At 43.9% G+C, this 15,482-nt stretch overlaps 1 protein-coding gene across 1 annotated transcript in view; it reads right to left on the bottom strand.

The window, feature by feature from the left end:
* Positions 1–212: 212 nt before the first annotated feature.
* LOC110527962 (succinate-CoA ligase GDP-forming subunit beta) overlaps positions 213–15,482 on the bottom strand; it is a 130,088-nt gene continuing 114,818 nt past the window's right edge. Inside the window, exons 10-11 of the mRNA XM_021609613.2 lie at positions 11,189–11,309; positions 213–1,269 (exon numbers count right to left, since the gene is read on the bottom strand). Of these exons, the coding sequence (XP_021465288.1) occupies positions 1,154–1,269; positions 11,189–11,309 (237 nt within the window). The 3' untranslated portion in view covers positions 213–1,153. The remainder of the gene's footprint in view (positions 1,270–11,188; positions 11,310–15,482) is intronic.

Genomic DNA, 15,482 nt, shown 5'->3' with positions numbered 1-15,482 from the left:
CCGAGGACACATTGAGATTTATTAGAAAAGCTTTAGACTGAATATATGTACTCACAGCTTTAATAAAAGCTTTGGATTTGAAATGTATCCAGTCGTCAGGTTCAGTCTCCACCAAGGCGGTAAGACACACAAATAGGTGTACATGACAACTATGTAGAAAACTGAAACCAGATTAACAACACACAGCACATAATAAATCCACACAGACACAATTTATGAAATAGTCACCTTCATTAAGCTCTCAAATGATTCATACTGTGCAGTTGACCTAATCTCAATGGGTCGACAAACATTCATGGTTATAAAAAGGAAATTAGAATGGTGTTTTGTTTAAACAATATCTCTAACACATTGGCCATGTGACAGTGTTGGCTGGTTGGCCTCGTGAAGTTGGCACAGATGAATGATCAAAAGGTAGAGTACCAGTCAAAAGTTTGGACACACCTACTCATTCAAGGTTCTTTATTTTGACTATTTTCTACATTGTAGAATAACATCAAAACTATGAAATAACACATATGGAATCATGTAAACAAAAACACAGTGTTTCCCATGTGTATCAAGAATGGTTCACCAGCGAAAAGACATCCAGCCAACTTGGCACAACTGTGGGAAGCATTGGAGTCAACATCCATGTGGAATGCCTTCAACGTTGTGTTTGAAGTTGTTTCAAACATAACACTCATCATGAAGTCTGAGATTTAGAGTCACCCATGTGTTGCGATTTCACATACCAAGGAGCTCTGATTAAGGCATCAATAAACTGGACTTCAACCAAGGCAAACCCGTGAGGTCACCTACTACAACTCAAAGATAACACAAACAAAACATCAAATGCTGATTTCTAATACTCCATGTGTACCACATTAGCTACACACCACAGAGCATTTCCTGAATAAAGTTATAGTTTTCTAATGATTTCACAGTTTCTCAGCCTATCAAAATGGAATGCACAATTAAAGAGTCAGGATGCCAAGTCATTTCCTAATGGAGCACCAACATAAATATTGCAGTTAATCATGATAAGACAGGAAGGTGAAAGGTTCGATTAAGGGTTGGTGTACCTGCCCTGTGGTTTTGGGTGGACTGAGGAGGGGGAACAGGGTGCTCAGAACGAAAGGGCTGGTCAGGATTATGGAAGGCTTGAGGGCCACTACTTCTTGGCAATGGCAGCCACAGCTTTCTTGGCAGCGTCTTCCAGGTCGTTGGCGGCTACAATGGGCAGTCCACTCTCTGACAGGATCCTCTTGGCCTCCTGCACATTGGTCCCTAGAACAACACACACACACAGTGAATAGCCTATGACGTAGAAAGATGCATCTCACCAAACTGACTAACAAGACACAGAACACAGGATAAATTAACTGAACCCAATGACGGATGCACCAAAGAAGGATGCAGGGCATAATTTATTGGTAAAATACAACACTGTTTGTGAAAGAGTGTGAAAGCCACTGGTCTTGAAAAGGGCAGAGGACGTGTACTGTCTTCCATTGGCTGCAGTGTGTGTGTGTGTGGGGGGGGGGTAGTGGAGGAGACAGGCAGCTGGTGGGGTCTCTGCTGATCTGATCATATCCCAGTGAAGCTCTAACCATGCAGACACACCCTGAGTCACTATAACCTTGGGGCCTACACTGGTTAACCAACAAAGCAATGATAGAGAAAAGAGAAGGGAAAGAGAGAGCTTACCCTTTGAAAAAAACAGAAGAGAAAAAAAAAGCCTAGAAAAAGCCAAATAATAGAAAGAGGCCAGCTGTTTATGTGGTGTTCACTGATTTCACAGGTGAGAACGGTACAGCAGGGAGGAGGGAATTTACATAACACAGGTGTTCCACATTACTACAATGTGCGTGTGTGTGTGTGTGTGTCCACGCGTCGGCTCGGCTCTCCTGGCTGGTGTGTAATTAAGATTGCATGATGTGTGCAATCTCAGGAGCTTGGCTGTCTAATCAATAGAAGCGGGAATTATATTACCGCCGCCACTTAACTCCTAATATTTCAGCACTTTTGTCCAGTGAGATAACACGTCATTCTAAACATATTTCTTGACTTCTGCACAAAACAATCAATTGTGTGATCTAAGTAGAGGAGGGGAGGGCCATGGGCAGACACACAGCAAATAGGGTATCTAAAGTCCTTTTCGAACCAAGAATCGTAGCATATTATCCTCTGTCCTCTGTGAGATCTTCATCTCAAAGGGCACTGCTTTCACTCAGAGGCTCAATGCACTGTCCTATCAACTTCATTTAGATTGACCAATCACAGGGATCATATTTCTCTGGAGGCCATGAATGGGGCAGGTAGCCTAGCCGTTAAGAGAGTTGGACCAGTAATGAAAGGTTGCTGGGTTGAATCCCTGAGCCGACTAGGTGACACATCTGTCAATGTGCCTTTTGAGCAAGACACTTAACCCTAATTGCTCCTGTAAGTCGCTCTGGATAAGAGCGTCTGCTAAATTACTAAAATGTCAAATTTAATGTTATCAGCTGGTTAACAAATACAATCGGAGACAACAAACATTCCTTTGAATCTTTATATAGGTCTTCACACTGTGCTGCTATACAATTGGTTTCTATACGGAAGAAATAGACATAGATACGGTATAAGGTAATATACTTGCTGGCTCTGTCTGGATTCCTAGAACTAATTCCTAGATCTAACACCAACAGACACTTTCTAAGAATCTCACCATACATAGGGTTCAACAAACACACAGCTGGTCAAAAAACAAACAGTGAGGGTTTGTGTGTTTCAGTGCCACTGTGTGACTGCAGAGGGGTGTGGAAAGAGTGCAGTTCCGGAATGAGCAGCAGGGAGCAGTGTCTGTCTGTCTACAGCAGCAGCCCAGGCTACTGATACTGTACAGGTAGTGTGGTTTCACCTACAGCCAGTAGGTGCTGCCGAAGACCTACTCACAGCCTGGCCTAGAGGAAACACCAGGAGAGACCTGTTCCTTTAAGAAGAGACAAACTATATACAATTTCAGTAATCTTTCAGCAGGAAGGAACATTCACAATGTTACAGATAGAAATAGCCTACAGAATGGAATGAGTTCTACTGTGTGGAATAAATAACTGTTCGCTCTATGCAACAGTGTACTGAAAGAACATACATGGTCAATGCATCCTCCCATACAGAGTACAAATAGTGTGTCAATGCAGTTTGTGCGATGAGGACTGGCCCTGTCCAGGACCTTCAGCTGGGATGTCTGGGCTGTCAGCCTCCCTCCTGTGGCTGTAGAATGGGGCTCTAAAAATGGCACTGGGACAGAGCAGGAGCTACACTGGCACCAGGAGCACCATGAGACCCAACCCCAGCCAGCCCTGCATGAGATTTCATCTGATTATGATAATTCTCCTAAATCAGGCTGTAGCAGGAGCCTATTGTACCCTGGAGGACTGTCCGGCTGAGGGGACTACACTGCCACAGTCTGGGAACTGGAGGAGGAGGGAGGGCCCCCTGCTCTCTTTCTGTCACACTCCAATTCTAGTTACTCAGAGGCTATAGTTCTTTCCCTAAGTGTGCATGTTTGAGTATCTGAGAGAGTGTGTGCTAGAGCGATAAAGGGAGAAGCGAGTGAGAGTTTATATTTGTAGTAATGAGCATGTGACAGGCATGCTGGTGTGTCTGTGAGTGTGTGTGTGTGTGTGTGTGTGTGTGTTGGTCTGTAGCTAGATGGCAGTAGATGGTTCTATTTAAGCTATAATGACATTGTCAGGACTGACGGAGCCATTTCGACCTCAGCAGGACCACTAGTCCTTTTTTAATTACATTGGAAAACGGCTATATCCCCCCAGTATCCATTTAAGGAGAGACTGGCCTCCATGCCCAGACAGACAGATAGACAGGCAGGCAGCAACATAATGGCTGTGTAAATCAATAGCAATGGTAATGGCTTGAAGGGAATAATCACTTTTTCACTAGACCCTGTGGTGAGTATAAGGGGAATTGTATTCACACACACACAGACTCATGTATACACACAGACACATAACACAAACACTGAGGTCAGAGTCTCAAGGAGTACGCAGTAGTTCCTCATCGAGTACCTTAAATTTAGTGTGTGTGTTTGTGCGTATATTCGTTACAGCTTTATTCTAAAATGGATGAAATGTTTTTTTCCCCCTCACCATATACACAAAATGGCCCATATTGACAAAGCAACAACAAGTTATACATTTTAGCAAACAATTCAAACTGAAATATCACAATTACAGACCCTTTACTTAGTACTTTATTGAAGCACCTTTGGCAGCGATTACAGCCTCGAGTCTTCTTGGCTATGACGCTACAAGCTTGGCACACCTGTATTTGTGGAGTTTCTCCCATCCTTCTCTGCAGATACTCTCAAGCTCTGTCAGGTTGGATGGGGAGCGTCGCTGCACAGCTATTGTCAGGTCTCTCCAGAGATGTTTGATCGGGTTCAAGTCCTCACTCAAGGACATTCACAGACTCAACCCAACGTCACTCCTGTGTGGTCTTGGCTGTGTGCTTAGGGTCGTTGTCGGGGCTCCAGAGTGGCGCAGCAGTCTAAGGCACTGCATCTCAATGCTAGAGGCATCACTACAGACCCTCGTTCGATTCCAGGCTGTATCACAACCGGCCGTGATTGGGAGTCCCATAAGGCAGTGCACAATTGGCCCAGCGTCGTCCGGGTTAGAGTTTGTCCGGGCAGGCCGAATTTGTTCTTAACTGACTTGCCTAGCGGGCTGTCATGTGCCTTTTACTGAGGAGTGGCTTCCATCTGGCCACTCGACTATAAAGGCCTGATTGATGTTCTGTAGAGATGGTTGTCCTTCTGGAAGGTTCTCCAATCTCCACAGAGGAACTCTGGAGCTCTGTCAGAGTGACCATCGGGTTCTTGGTCACCTCCTTGAACCAAGGCTCTTCTCCCCCAATTGCGACAGATTTTTACCTTGTCAGCTCGGGAATTCGAGCTTGCCTTTCGGTTACTAGTCCAACGCTCTAACCACTAGGCTACCTGGGGACCTTCAATGCTGCAGAAATGTTTTGGTACCCTTACCCAGATCTGTGCCTCGACACAAAGCTCTACGGACAATTCCTTCGACCTCATGGCTTGGTTTTTGCTCTGACATGCGCTGTCAACTGTGGGACCTTATATAGACAGGTGGTTGCCTTTTCAAATCATGTTTAATCAATTGAATTTACCACATGTGGACTCCAATCAAGTTGTAGAAACATCTCAAGGATGATCAATGGAACAGGATGCACCTGAACTCAATTTCGAGTCTCATAGCAACGGGTCTGAATACTTATGTAAATTAGGTATTTCTGTTTTGTATTTTTAACCAAATGTTTTGTATTTTTTAACCAAAAAAATGAAAAAAAAAAAAAAAAAAAAAAAACTTTTCTCTGTCATTATGGGGTATTGTGTGTGGATTGATCAGGGAATACTTTCAGAATGCACTGTACATCAGGTATGGCTACCGGAATTGGTGAGCCAGACAACCAGGTAAATCGGCAGTGTCCATCAATAAACTAAATTACCAATTAATGAAAGCCTGTCTATTCATACAACAACCACTGGCATCAACCTAACTCCACACCTTGTGGCACTCAGCCCTCAATAGAGAATTCAGAAAACAGCCAACCCCCACCTGTGCCAAAAGGAGGAAGGCAGAGAAAAGGCTTGCCAATTAAAAGTGGTGGAGTTAATCCTGCCTGATCCTGTTGAAGAGCTGCCTGCCATTATGGGGTCTGTGGTCAGCGCAGCTAGCACAGCCGATTGACTCTAACCAATCCCTCTCTTTGATGCCCCAGCTGTAATGACCACAGCTAAACCAAGGATTAAAACCCATCAGGGCTCTGTTTCTACCCAATGGTCATCATGACCTTCTGAGCCAGTCCCCAATTTGAGAGCCAGGGGCCGTTTGTTGCACGTTTGTGAAAAGTGAAACCGGCAATGAAATGTTCTATTCTTGTGTCTTCCAGGAAAACATATTGGCAGAGTGAACACAAAAACACATGTATGTGTGTGGTCAAACAGAATGTTGCTTCCTCCATTCAGGAAATTCAACCCCATCTATTGATTTAAAAGGGGAACTGCCCCCTAGAACCAACGTCTCTGGTTATAACAGCCTGTGTCTCATTGATGAGCCAGAAATATAGTTGCAGTATCAGAATTGACTACATAGTCTAGGATAATTTTGGTCATAAAGTCAGTCTCGTCCAAAATGAGATCTGGAAGTGAGTGCGTCATGACGGGTATTGATGGGTTGGGTATAAATTACATACATGCCCACTTGTGCCAATGATGTCCAACTGCCCAGAGACAACAAGGTGTTGTCCGTCCCTACTGTCATGTGTTGTGGACATGTTGTCAAGGCTGCAATGCATGCACACTTGCTCGGCATAGGAGTGAAAATGGGCTTCCATAAAGTTGGTGCAAACTTCTAAAACATTCAACAATATTGTACAAGATGGCAAGGAATGGATTACATACAACAAATGTACAACATGATAGCTGTGACTGGTGTGTGGTGATTAACTAGCTAGCTATGATACTGTAATGTACATAGCCTCTCCCTAATGTGTAATGTCATAGAAAGGAAGATTTGCCTAGCTAACATTGCACCTGACGATAAGGTTTGATAGGATGTAACGTTAGACAGCTTGCTATCAATAATGTTTCAACTCAAACTTGCTAGCTAAGAAGATCCCTGCTAACTAACGTTAGTTATGCAAGTTAGATAGCTAGCCTATTTTATGAGAACAGGCATGTTGTTAGGGTTAGCACATGCTCTCGATAACTCAGGCCCTGGTGGTATTCTGCCTTTACTGTGATTGAACTTGGAGTCATGATCAAAGGCTAGGTTAGAAATAGCTAGCTAGCATTCGGGGGCTTCGTCTGCTACTAGTGAAACATGCCTGTTCTCATTAAAGTCTATTGTGTATATTGTTGGGCAAAATAAATAAATGAAGGGTGGTACTTGTCTAGTCTGAGCGTCTGCAAGCATTCAGCAACGTCATGTTACACAGCTGGTTGCATAGTAACGGCGTCAGCATCACGGCCTGAATCTAGTCTGTCCTTAGTTTATTAGTATAATTACTTCCAAACTAGAGATATACGTTTATGGAGTGATGATACTTAATTTAATTCACAGGCTACTTCCAAATCCTGGTGAATTTGTTGTTCAGCAGTGTTGTGGAACCCCCCCCCCCCACCATATCAGGCAGTACGTGACCAGGCACCAGTCACACGTCAGGTCGTTGCATTTGATCTGGTCCTAGGTCAGAATACTATGACGGGTCTGTCCTGGAATTCACCTTATAATCATTGACAATGTAATCAGTGCTGTATCAACTCTACCTTGTTTTTCTACAGATGGGGGACAGGAGAGATTGTCATGGAGTCCCCTGACTAAAAAACAGGTTGATGTAGATGGGGGGGGGGGGGGGGGGGGGGGGGGCTGTGTATTCTTCAAACATGTCAGGGAACTGTCTTATATGGGACACCATACGAAGGGATGACGACTAACATGTACCAACAGACAACATGCTAATTGGTACAGATTCTGAAATCGGCTGTGAATGACAATAGAAAGGGAAAGGAGGATACTTAATCAATTGTACAACTGAAGGCATTCAACTGAAATGTGTCTTCCTCATTTAACCCAACCCATCTAAATCAGAGAGGTGCGTGGGGCTGCCTTAATCGACATCCACGTCATTGGAGATGAGACAAGTGTAATATTTGCACATTGTTATATCAGCAGAACACTGCTTCTATAGTATTATGTGAAGGATGGTTTAATCTACATGGAACTGTTACACTTGAAATGTATCAAAACACTTTGTTTAGAATATCTACATATACTGAGTTCACAAAACATTAAGGACACCTACTCTTTCCATGACAAACACTTACCAGGTGAATCCAGGTGAAAGCTATGATCCCTTATTGATGTCACTTGTTAAATCCACTTCAAATCAGTGTAGACAAAGGGGAGGAAACCGGTTAAAGAAGGATTTTTAAGCTTTGAGACAATTGAGACATGGATTGTGTATGTGTACCACTCAGAGTGATAGAAAAGTTGAAGTGCCTTTGAAAGGGGTATGGTAGGTGCCCAGCCACCGGTTTGTGTCAAAAACGGCAATGCTGCTGGGGTTTTCATACTCAACAGTTTCCCGTGTGTACCAAGAATGGTCCACCACGCAAAGAACATCCAGCCAACTTGACACAACTGTGGGAAGCTTTGAAGTCAACACGGGCCAGCATCCCTGCAAAATGCTTTCGACACCTTGCGTCCATGCCTTGACGAATTGAGGCTGTTTCAGGGCAAAAGTGGGGGTGCAACTCAATATTAGGAAGGTGTCCTTAATGTTTTGTACATTGTGTAAGTTCAGAAATGGCACTCATCTCATATTACTCCTGAAGGAAACTTGGTCGGTAGCTACAGAGTGGTATGAGAAGAGTGCCATCTTCCTGCATCTCACATAGCTGTATTTATTTAACTCTGCCTGCTGGACCCATGGATTGAGGCAAACTCTGTCATATCCAGGATGAAGTGTGATACACTCCACCCCTCCTTCCACCTGACTGCACCTGTCCATAACCTGTAATACATTACATAGATAGAAGTGACTTCATCACCCCACTGACTTGAAGACAGAACCTCACCCAGAGATCTGTACATGTCAGTGTGTGTTAGACAGCCAAATATTTAACATAGACCATAGAAATAGAATGGAATGTCATGCTAATTATTGGACAGCTGAAGTTCTACCAAAGGTGTATATGTGCCTTGTTCTATCTGTGGTTGTACTCTACACAATGTATTTTCATTTGCTAGGTAAAGTGTAGGCATACAGTCTATAAGCAAATCAATATGATAGCCTATTTACAGCCTATTTACAGCAAACACACCCACTGATTTTTTGTTGATAAATGTATCTACACTCAAGCTGGGTGATAACATTTGTACAATGTTCACATGTAACCTACACCTGTAGGGATATTCATTCTGGCATTTGTCCCCCAGGAAAGATCTAACAGAGAACAAAGAGATGAGATCAAACTAGCCAGTTATAGAATATTTTGTTGTTGGACAGCTGAGCTGACTGAAGACAGTCCATGCTAAATATCAGCTAGCTAGATATACTAGCCAGCTGTAGCTATCCCCAAGCTATGCTCACTAGTTGCTGTCGGGTTGGCTAAACAAGGTCAGCGCAGGCTTTAGACGACACATAGAGCAGAACTGAATTAGCAGATCACCTTGAGATGGAGAGTCAGTCAGGAGGGGAGAAGTTCTCAACTTCAAAACCTCTCTCCTTAGCAGAGCTAGCTTAGCTTACCTCATTGTTACTAAGTTACTCACTAACGTAAACTCGTACATCGCCTTGGTCCGTACAATTGCCCTTATTTTAGCGCCCCAAAAACACAATAACTTCCAGATCAACTGTAATGTCAATACCATTGTAAAGCACAATTTCTCCCCTTTCCAACAGAATCAATTACATGACCCGACGCTGCCCGTTTCTGCATGATTCAACAAGAATATGAGCCCTGTCGGGTCTTTTTAAAAATGGCGGGTGGGGAAGCGAAACTAATGCGTGATAGTGAGAAGGAGAGATGTTGTGTGGGAAAATTGCTTTTTTCCCCACTCGATCTGTCCAACTTATCACCTTATCGCCTCTAAAATGTAAATAAAACACTATAAAGAGTTTATAAAATGTGTCATTACATACCTATTTGAAGGTTTGTGTCGAATTTGAATCGGGTTTTTAGGGCGGTGCAAAGTGATCTTAGAAGTAAACAGCGGCTTTGAGAATGATGATCGCATGCAATGATGACGCAAAAAATGTACCCCCCCCACTGTCCATTTCTTGTTTTTAAACGATGAGAGAAGTCTACACCTGGTGGAGAGAGATTGTAAGACAGAAATAGTTGCTTTATGCGTGCTGTACGTTACGGCATGACACGTCAAGATGTAACGGAGTGTCAGTTTTTTTCAACTTTTCTCCAATACTATAGAGCCATTACCATGTCGATCAACGCTTGAATAGAAACCTAGTTCACACCCCTGATTTTGAAGTCAACACAGTCGCTACAGTCCCTTTAGTTTTCTTTGTAGCCACGTATGAATGTTGCGGTTGCGCACATTTGTACAGAATGGGGTGAGATTATGTTACTGCCGTTGTTTGCTTGTTGTAATTGAATGGTAAAGACACACCCAAGAAACACCCACATTAAACCACACTCAAAAGACAACTTTCGTTTGAGCTTCAGTAATGGCTGCTGCACTTCTTACTTAGCACTGGAAGAAACACACGCGGTTTAGGAGAGTGCAGTTTACCTTTAACCCAATAACCTGCCTCTTAGCACTGTGTCCAAACAAAAGGAAGCCGGGTTTGTATAGTAACTGCCACTAGTTCCTAGACTTTCCAACAAAACAAAAGGTAACCTGTATTTGTCTACATTTTAGCATGGCCAATACGTACACAGTTGGTCCTTTCCTCATTTTCAAAGAATGCTAAACTGCCCATACAGTATTTGTAGACCTACCTTATTGTAACTGGCCTGGTTGTGTCCCAGAAACAGTAGTGCTGACCTAAAAAGCATGGGGATGTGAGAGACAAATGGAGTGCTGTGAGCTAATGGAGTCCCCTGCTCTTTCTCTGGACAAGGCCAGTCAGCTGTTTCCTGCCAATTATCCTAATGACCAGCTGGGTCCCTCTGCAACGCCCAGGTGTCATAGCGACACACGGCAATACTGCCTTATTAGCATACGCAGGTGAGAGGCGACCCAATCAACGCCGTCTCCATTGTTATTTTGGTCGTCGTCGCTAACAAGCTCTGCTGAACGTGACACACGTGATAAATGGATCGTCTTCTTCACCAGTAAGAGGACCACACTGGACTGTCATATGAGAAAGAGGCCGTTCTAAAATAACTTACTTAAAACGGGAGTAGCTTACTGCACCGAATTCAAAAATAAGATAGAATGAGACCCGTGTGAAATAACACACAGTTCATAGAAAGTACTAAGGTGCAAGAAATGCAGGAAGTGATGCATGTGACACAAGAGTGGAGGAGAGGTAAAGAGTAGTGAAAGAAATATGGAGTCGAGTACAGATAGAGCACGTGGGTGGTAGTGTGTAGAACAGTCAAACAGTGTGTAGGTAGGGTGTAGAGTTGTGGTTGTAGCACCACCTGTACTGTACCCACCTTCCAGCCTGACAACCAGGGGAACTTTGAGCTCCAGCTCACGGCAAGCCTTGGTGATCCCGTTGGCAATGATGGCACAGTTGACGATGCCCCCGAAGATGTTCACCAGGATGGCTTCCACCTGTGGCACAGACAACAGGAAATGGTTTTAATATAGTTCTAAAGGAGAAAACATTCAGATTTATACAGTACTATACTGTTATTCTAAGCTGTACAGACCCCAATAATCCGTATTGCACATATTGATGTACCAAAAATGTATACAGTACTGTGAAAGGGCGCGCAAAGAATAAAACAGTCAAACTCAGGACAGACTGCGTGATGTCTGGCGAGGCAGGGTGATTACACTTACACATAACACAGTAATTACCCAGGGCAGTTGTGTAGAAAGTTGAGTGTGAGAAGACAAGATTAATCCTGCATGTTTGTTTATAATCTCTGCTCATCTGTAAACGCTGCCGTGTGTGAACGTGTGTGTCTGTGTGTGTGTGAGAGAGATCGAGAAAGAGAGAAAGAACGAGAGGGGTGTGTGTGAGAACCGTGTGTGTGTGGTAATGATGTTTACACACAGAGAAACAGGATCAGGGGCGTGTAGAGAGATATTAGGGATGCCCATGATACTTCATACAATAGACTGCACTAAGGGCAACAGGCTGTTCAATCTCTTAGAGCCACATCGCTGAAATCTAGAGATCTGCGTGTGCATCAAACAAATGCAAGACTGTTTGCCATAGTGACCCCTGTTATGAATGTAATGTGAACAGACTGACGAAGAATTCCATTGTCGTTTGTTGTCTGTTATTCGTGCATTAAGGCAGTGAACATTGCATCTTCGCCATTGTATATGTCCTCTTTGAGGACACACTACAACACTGTACGTGTGTGCGTGTCAGACAGCCATATTAATGTGGAGCAGCTGTCATTCTCCAAGGAGAAGCAGTCCTCAGGTGGCTGTGTTGTTCATTACTGTCATCTGTGACTGATACCACACTATTAGAGACACAGCGCCATCACCAATAACACAGGGACAGCCCTGTCACAAAGACGTGCGCGCACACACACACACACACAACATATTGGTTCTCCACAGAACATTCAGTCTACAGTGAGTGAGAGGCAGAGTGAGTGAGAGAGCTGGTGTGAGAAAGACAGCTTCATTGGTTATATAAAACAGTTCCACTGTCTGCCTTATATCCTGCTAGGTTACATCTGAAGCAGGGCCTGAGTGTTCCTTTCGAAAGGTCCATGTTACCTCCACAGCCTGGGGGTGTGAGTGTGTGTTCCCCTTGGCCCTGGGTAGCTCTCGCCCCAGGCACAGACTAGTTTAATCCCGGCACTGCGTCTGCCCAGTCACAGCATTACATTCAGACAAAAATCACAGAGAAGGAGGGAGAGAGTGACAGAGGAGATAGCACTAGAAAGGAAGAGATACAGCGAGCTAGGGAGAGAAAGAGTGTGAGAGAGAGACGGACAGAGTGGGGACACTGGCTTCTGGTGGGTGAGATGTGTCAATACTCCAGGCTCTGCTGAACCTTAGCCCTGCCATTGATCTCTCCCTGTAGATCATTAGATGATCTAGCTATACTCTGAGGACACCACATTGGGAAGGGTATATCTATGCATCAACATACATATCCCACTCGTATAACCTTATAAAATGCCACTCAAGCAAACCTAATCAATGCCCATGATCTGACTTGTGAACCACTTTGGTGGCTCCCCAGTGTGGTTTATAGTGACAACACTTGTGGACAATACAACAATAGAAATCTTGTTCAGTAAGACAAGCACATCTCACAATCTTACCTTCACCCTGTGGTTTTGTCTGTTTCTGGCAACATACAGAGCGATTGAAGTTTCCCATGAACGCTAGGGGCTGATTGACAGGTCACAACTCAGGGTTGCTTGGGTAACGATCCAGCGACAAAGTGGTGAATGTCCTGCTATTCAGTCTCCTCACCACTGGGGGGCAATAGAGACGCTGGTTCTGGAGCCCAGTACAACAAGCCCTATTCTGTTGCTATCAGCAGTACATTTTTCAATCCCGGCTCTATTGAGTAGCACCACATTTTTACCATTCATGCGTCTCTTTATGACATCTACGTATAGTAAATGATACATCAGACATGATTTATGTATGCTAGCATGCAAGTAAAAACATTTTATGTCATTATTTTATGGCTTTACCTCAGTGGAGTTTCGTAATTCAAAAATACGTGAAAAAGACTCTCAGCCCCCCAACCCATGTAAAAGGGATACATTTTTGCCACACTGTCTTTTTTATGGTTGCAACAGAAAGATTTGAGACGTTAGGCTAAGTGGCTACTTTGCATGATGTATTGCTGTCTCTACCTTCTTGCCGTTGTCTGTGTCCAATAACGTTTGTACCCTGTTTTGTGTTGCTGCCATGCTGTGTGTTGTGTTGCTGCCATGCTGTGTGTTGTGTTGCTGCCATGCTGTGTGTTGTGTCGCTGCCATGCTGTGTGTTGTGTCGCTGCCATGCTGTGTGTTGTGTTGCTGCCATGCTGTGTGTTGTGTTGCTGCCATGCTGTGTGTTGTGACGCTGCCATGCTGTGTGTTGTGACGCTGCCATGCTGTGTGTTGTGTTGCTGCCATGCTGTGTGTTGTGTTGCTGCCATGCTGTTGTTGTTGTCTTAGGACTCTCTTTATGTAATATTGTGTTGTCTCTCTTGTTGTGATGTGTGTTTAATCCTAGATTGTTATTACATTTATTTGTATTTGTATTCCCAGCCCCCGTCCCCTCAGGAGGCATTTTGCCTTTTGTTAGACAGTCATTGTAAATCAGAATTTGTTCATAACTGACTTGCCTAGTTAAATAAAGGTTAAATAAAAAATAAAGTGTTATCACAGCTTGATTCTAATATTGAGATTGCAAACCAAATATCTATTGTTCAGCTACACACAGAACATCTCAGGACCCCGAGCGTGGGCGAAAGAAACTGTAAAACCACTGTCGTACTGAGTGAAGTAACAATGAAACACAAATCCAGAACACTGTGACTCCATCAGTTTCTAACCACAGAGGTAGAATAGAAAGCTGAAAAGCAATGCTGTGGGTTACAGAGGCGATACACTAGGTAGGCGATACACTAGGTAAGCACACATGACCACCTGCAGTCACACGACACCACCATGAGCACTTAAAAGTCTAAAACACACAGCGAAGCTCCTGGTATCCTCTGTGTTCATGAACTGGATGAAGATAATACAATACCACATTCAGAAAGCTATTTTGCCAACATGTTAATTCACATCAAGCTTCAATGAGCTTTATACTGCGAGGGGGTAACGTGACATATCCACCACCAATGTGTTGCACCTGGGTGATGCACAACAGCCATTTTGCACCTGAATGTGTACTACATATTTGCCAGGCCTACAGTTGTGGCCAAACATTTTGAGAATGACACAAATATTAATTTTCAAGTCTGCTGCCTCAGTTTGTATGATGGCAATTAGCATATACTCCAGAATGTTATGATGAGTGATCAGATGAATTGCAATTAATTCCAAAGTCCCTCTTTTCCATGCAAATGAACTGAATCCCCAAAAAACATTTCCACTGCATTTCAGTCCTGCCACAAAAGGACCAGCTGACGTCATGTCAGTGATTCTCTCGTTAACACAGGTGTGAGTGTTGACGAGGACAAGGCTGGAGATCACTCTGTCATGCTGATTGAGATCGAATAACAGACTGGAAGCTTCAAAAGGAGGGTGGTGCTTGGAATTATTGTTCTTCCTCTGTCAAATAAGGTTACCTGCAAGGAAACGCGTGCCGTCATCATTGCTTTGCACAAAAAGGGCTTCACAGACAAGGATATTGCTGCCAGTAGGATTGCACCTAAATCAACCATTTATCAGATCATCAAGAACTTCAAGGAGAGGGGTTCAATTGCTGTGAAGAGTTTCAGGGCGCCCAAGAAAGTCCAGTAAGCGCCAGGACCGTCTCCTAAAGTTGATTCAGCTGCGGGATCTGGGCACCACCAGTAGAGCTTGCTCAGGAGTGGCAGCAGGCAGGTATGAGTGCATCTGCACGCACAGTGAGGCGAATACTTTTGGAGGCCTGGTGTCAAGAAAGGCAGCAAAGAAGCCACTTCTCTCCAGGAAAAACATCAGGGACAGACTGATATTCTGCAAAAGGTACAGGGATTGAACTGCTGAGGACTGGGGTAAAGTCATTTTCTCTGATGAATCCAATTTCCGATTGTTTGGGCATCCGGAAAAAAACTTGTCGTCAGGAAAAGACGGGGTGAGCGCTACCATCAGTCCTGTG

This window comes from Oncorhynchus mykiss, chromosome 7 (genome assembly GCF_013265735.2).
Source record: "Oncorhynchus mykiss isolate Arlee chromosome 7, USDA_OmykA_1.1, whole genome shotgun sequence".
In the NCBI taxonomy this organism is placed as follows: domain Eukaryota; kingdom Metazoa; phylum Chordata; class Actinopteri; order Salmoniformes; family Salmonidae; genus Oncorhynchus; species Oncorhynchus mykiss.
Note: the sequence above shows the minus strand (reverse complement) of the source record. Positions and strands in the feature narration are given on the sequence as shown.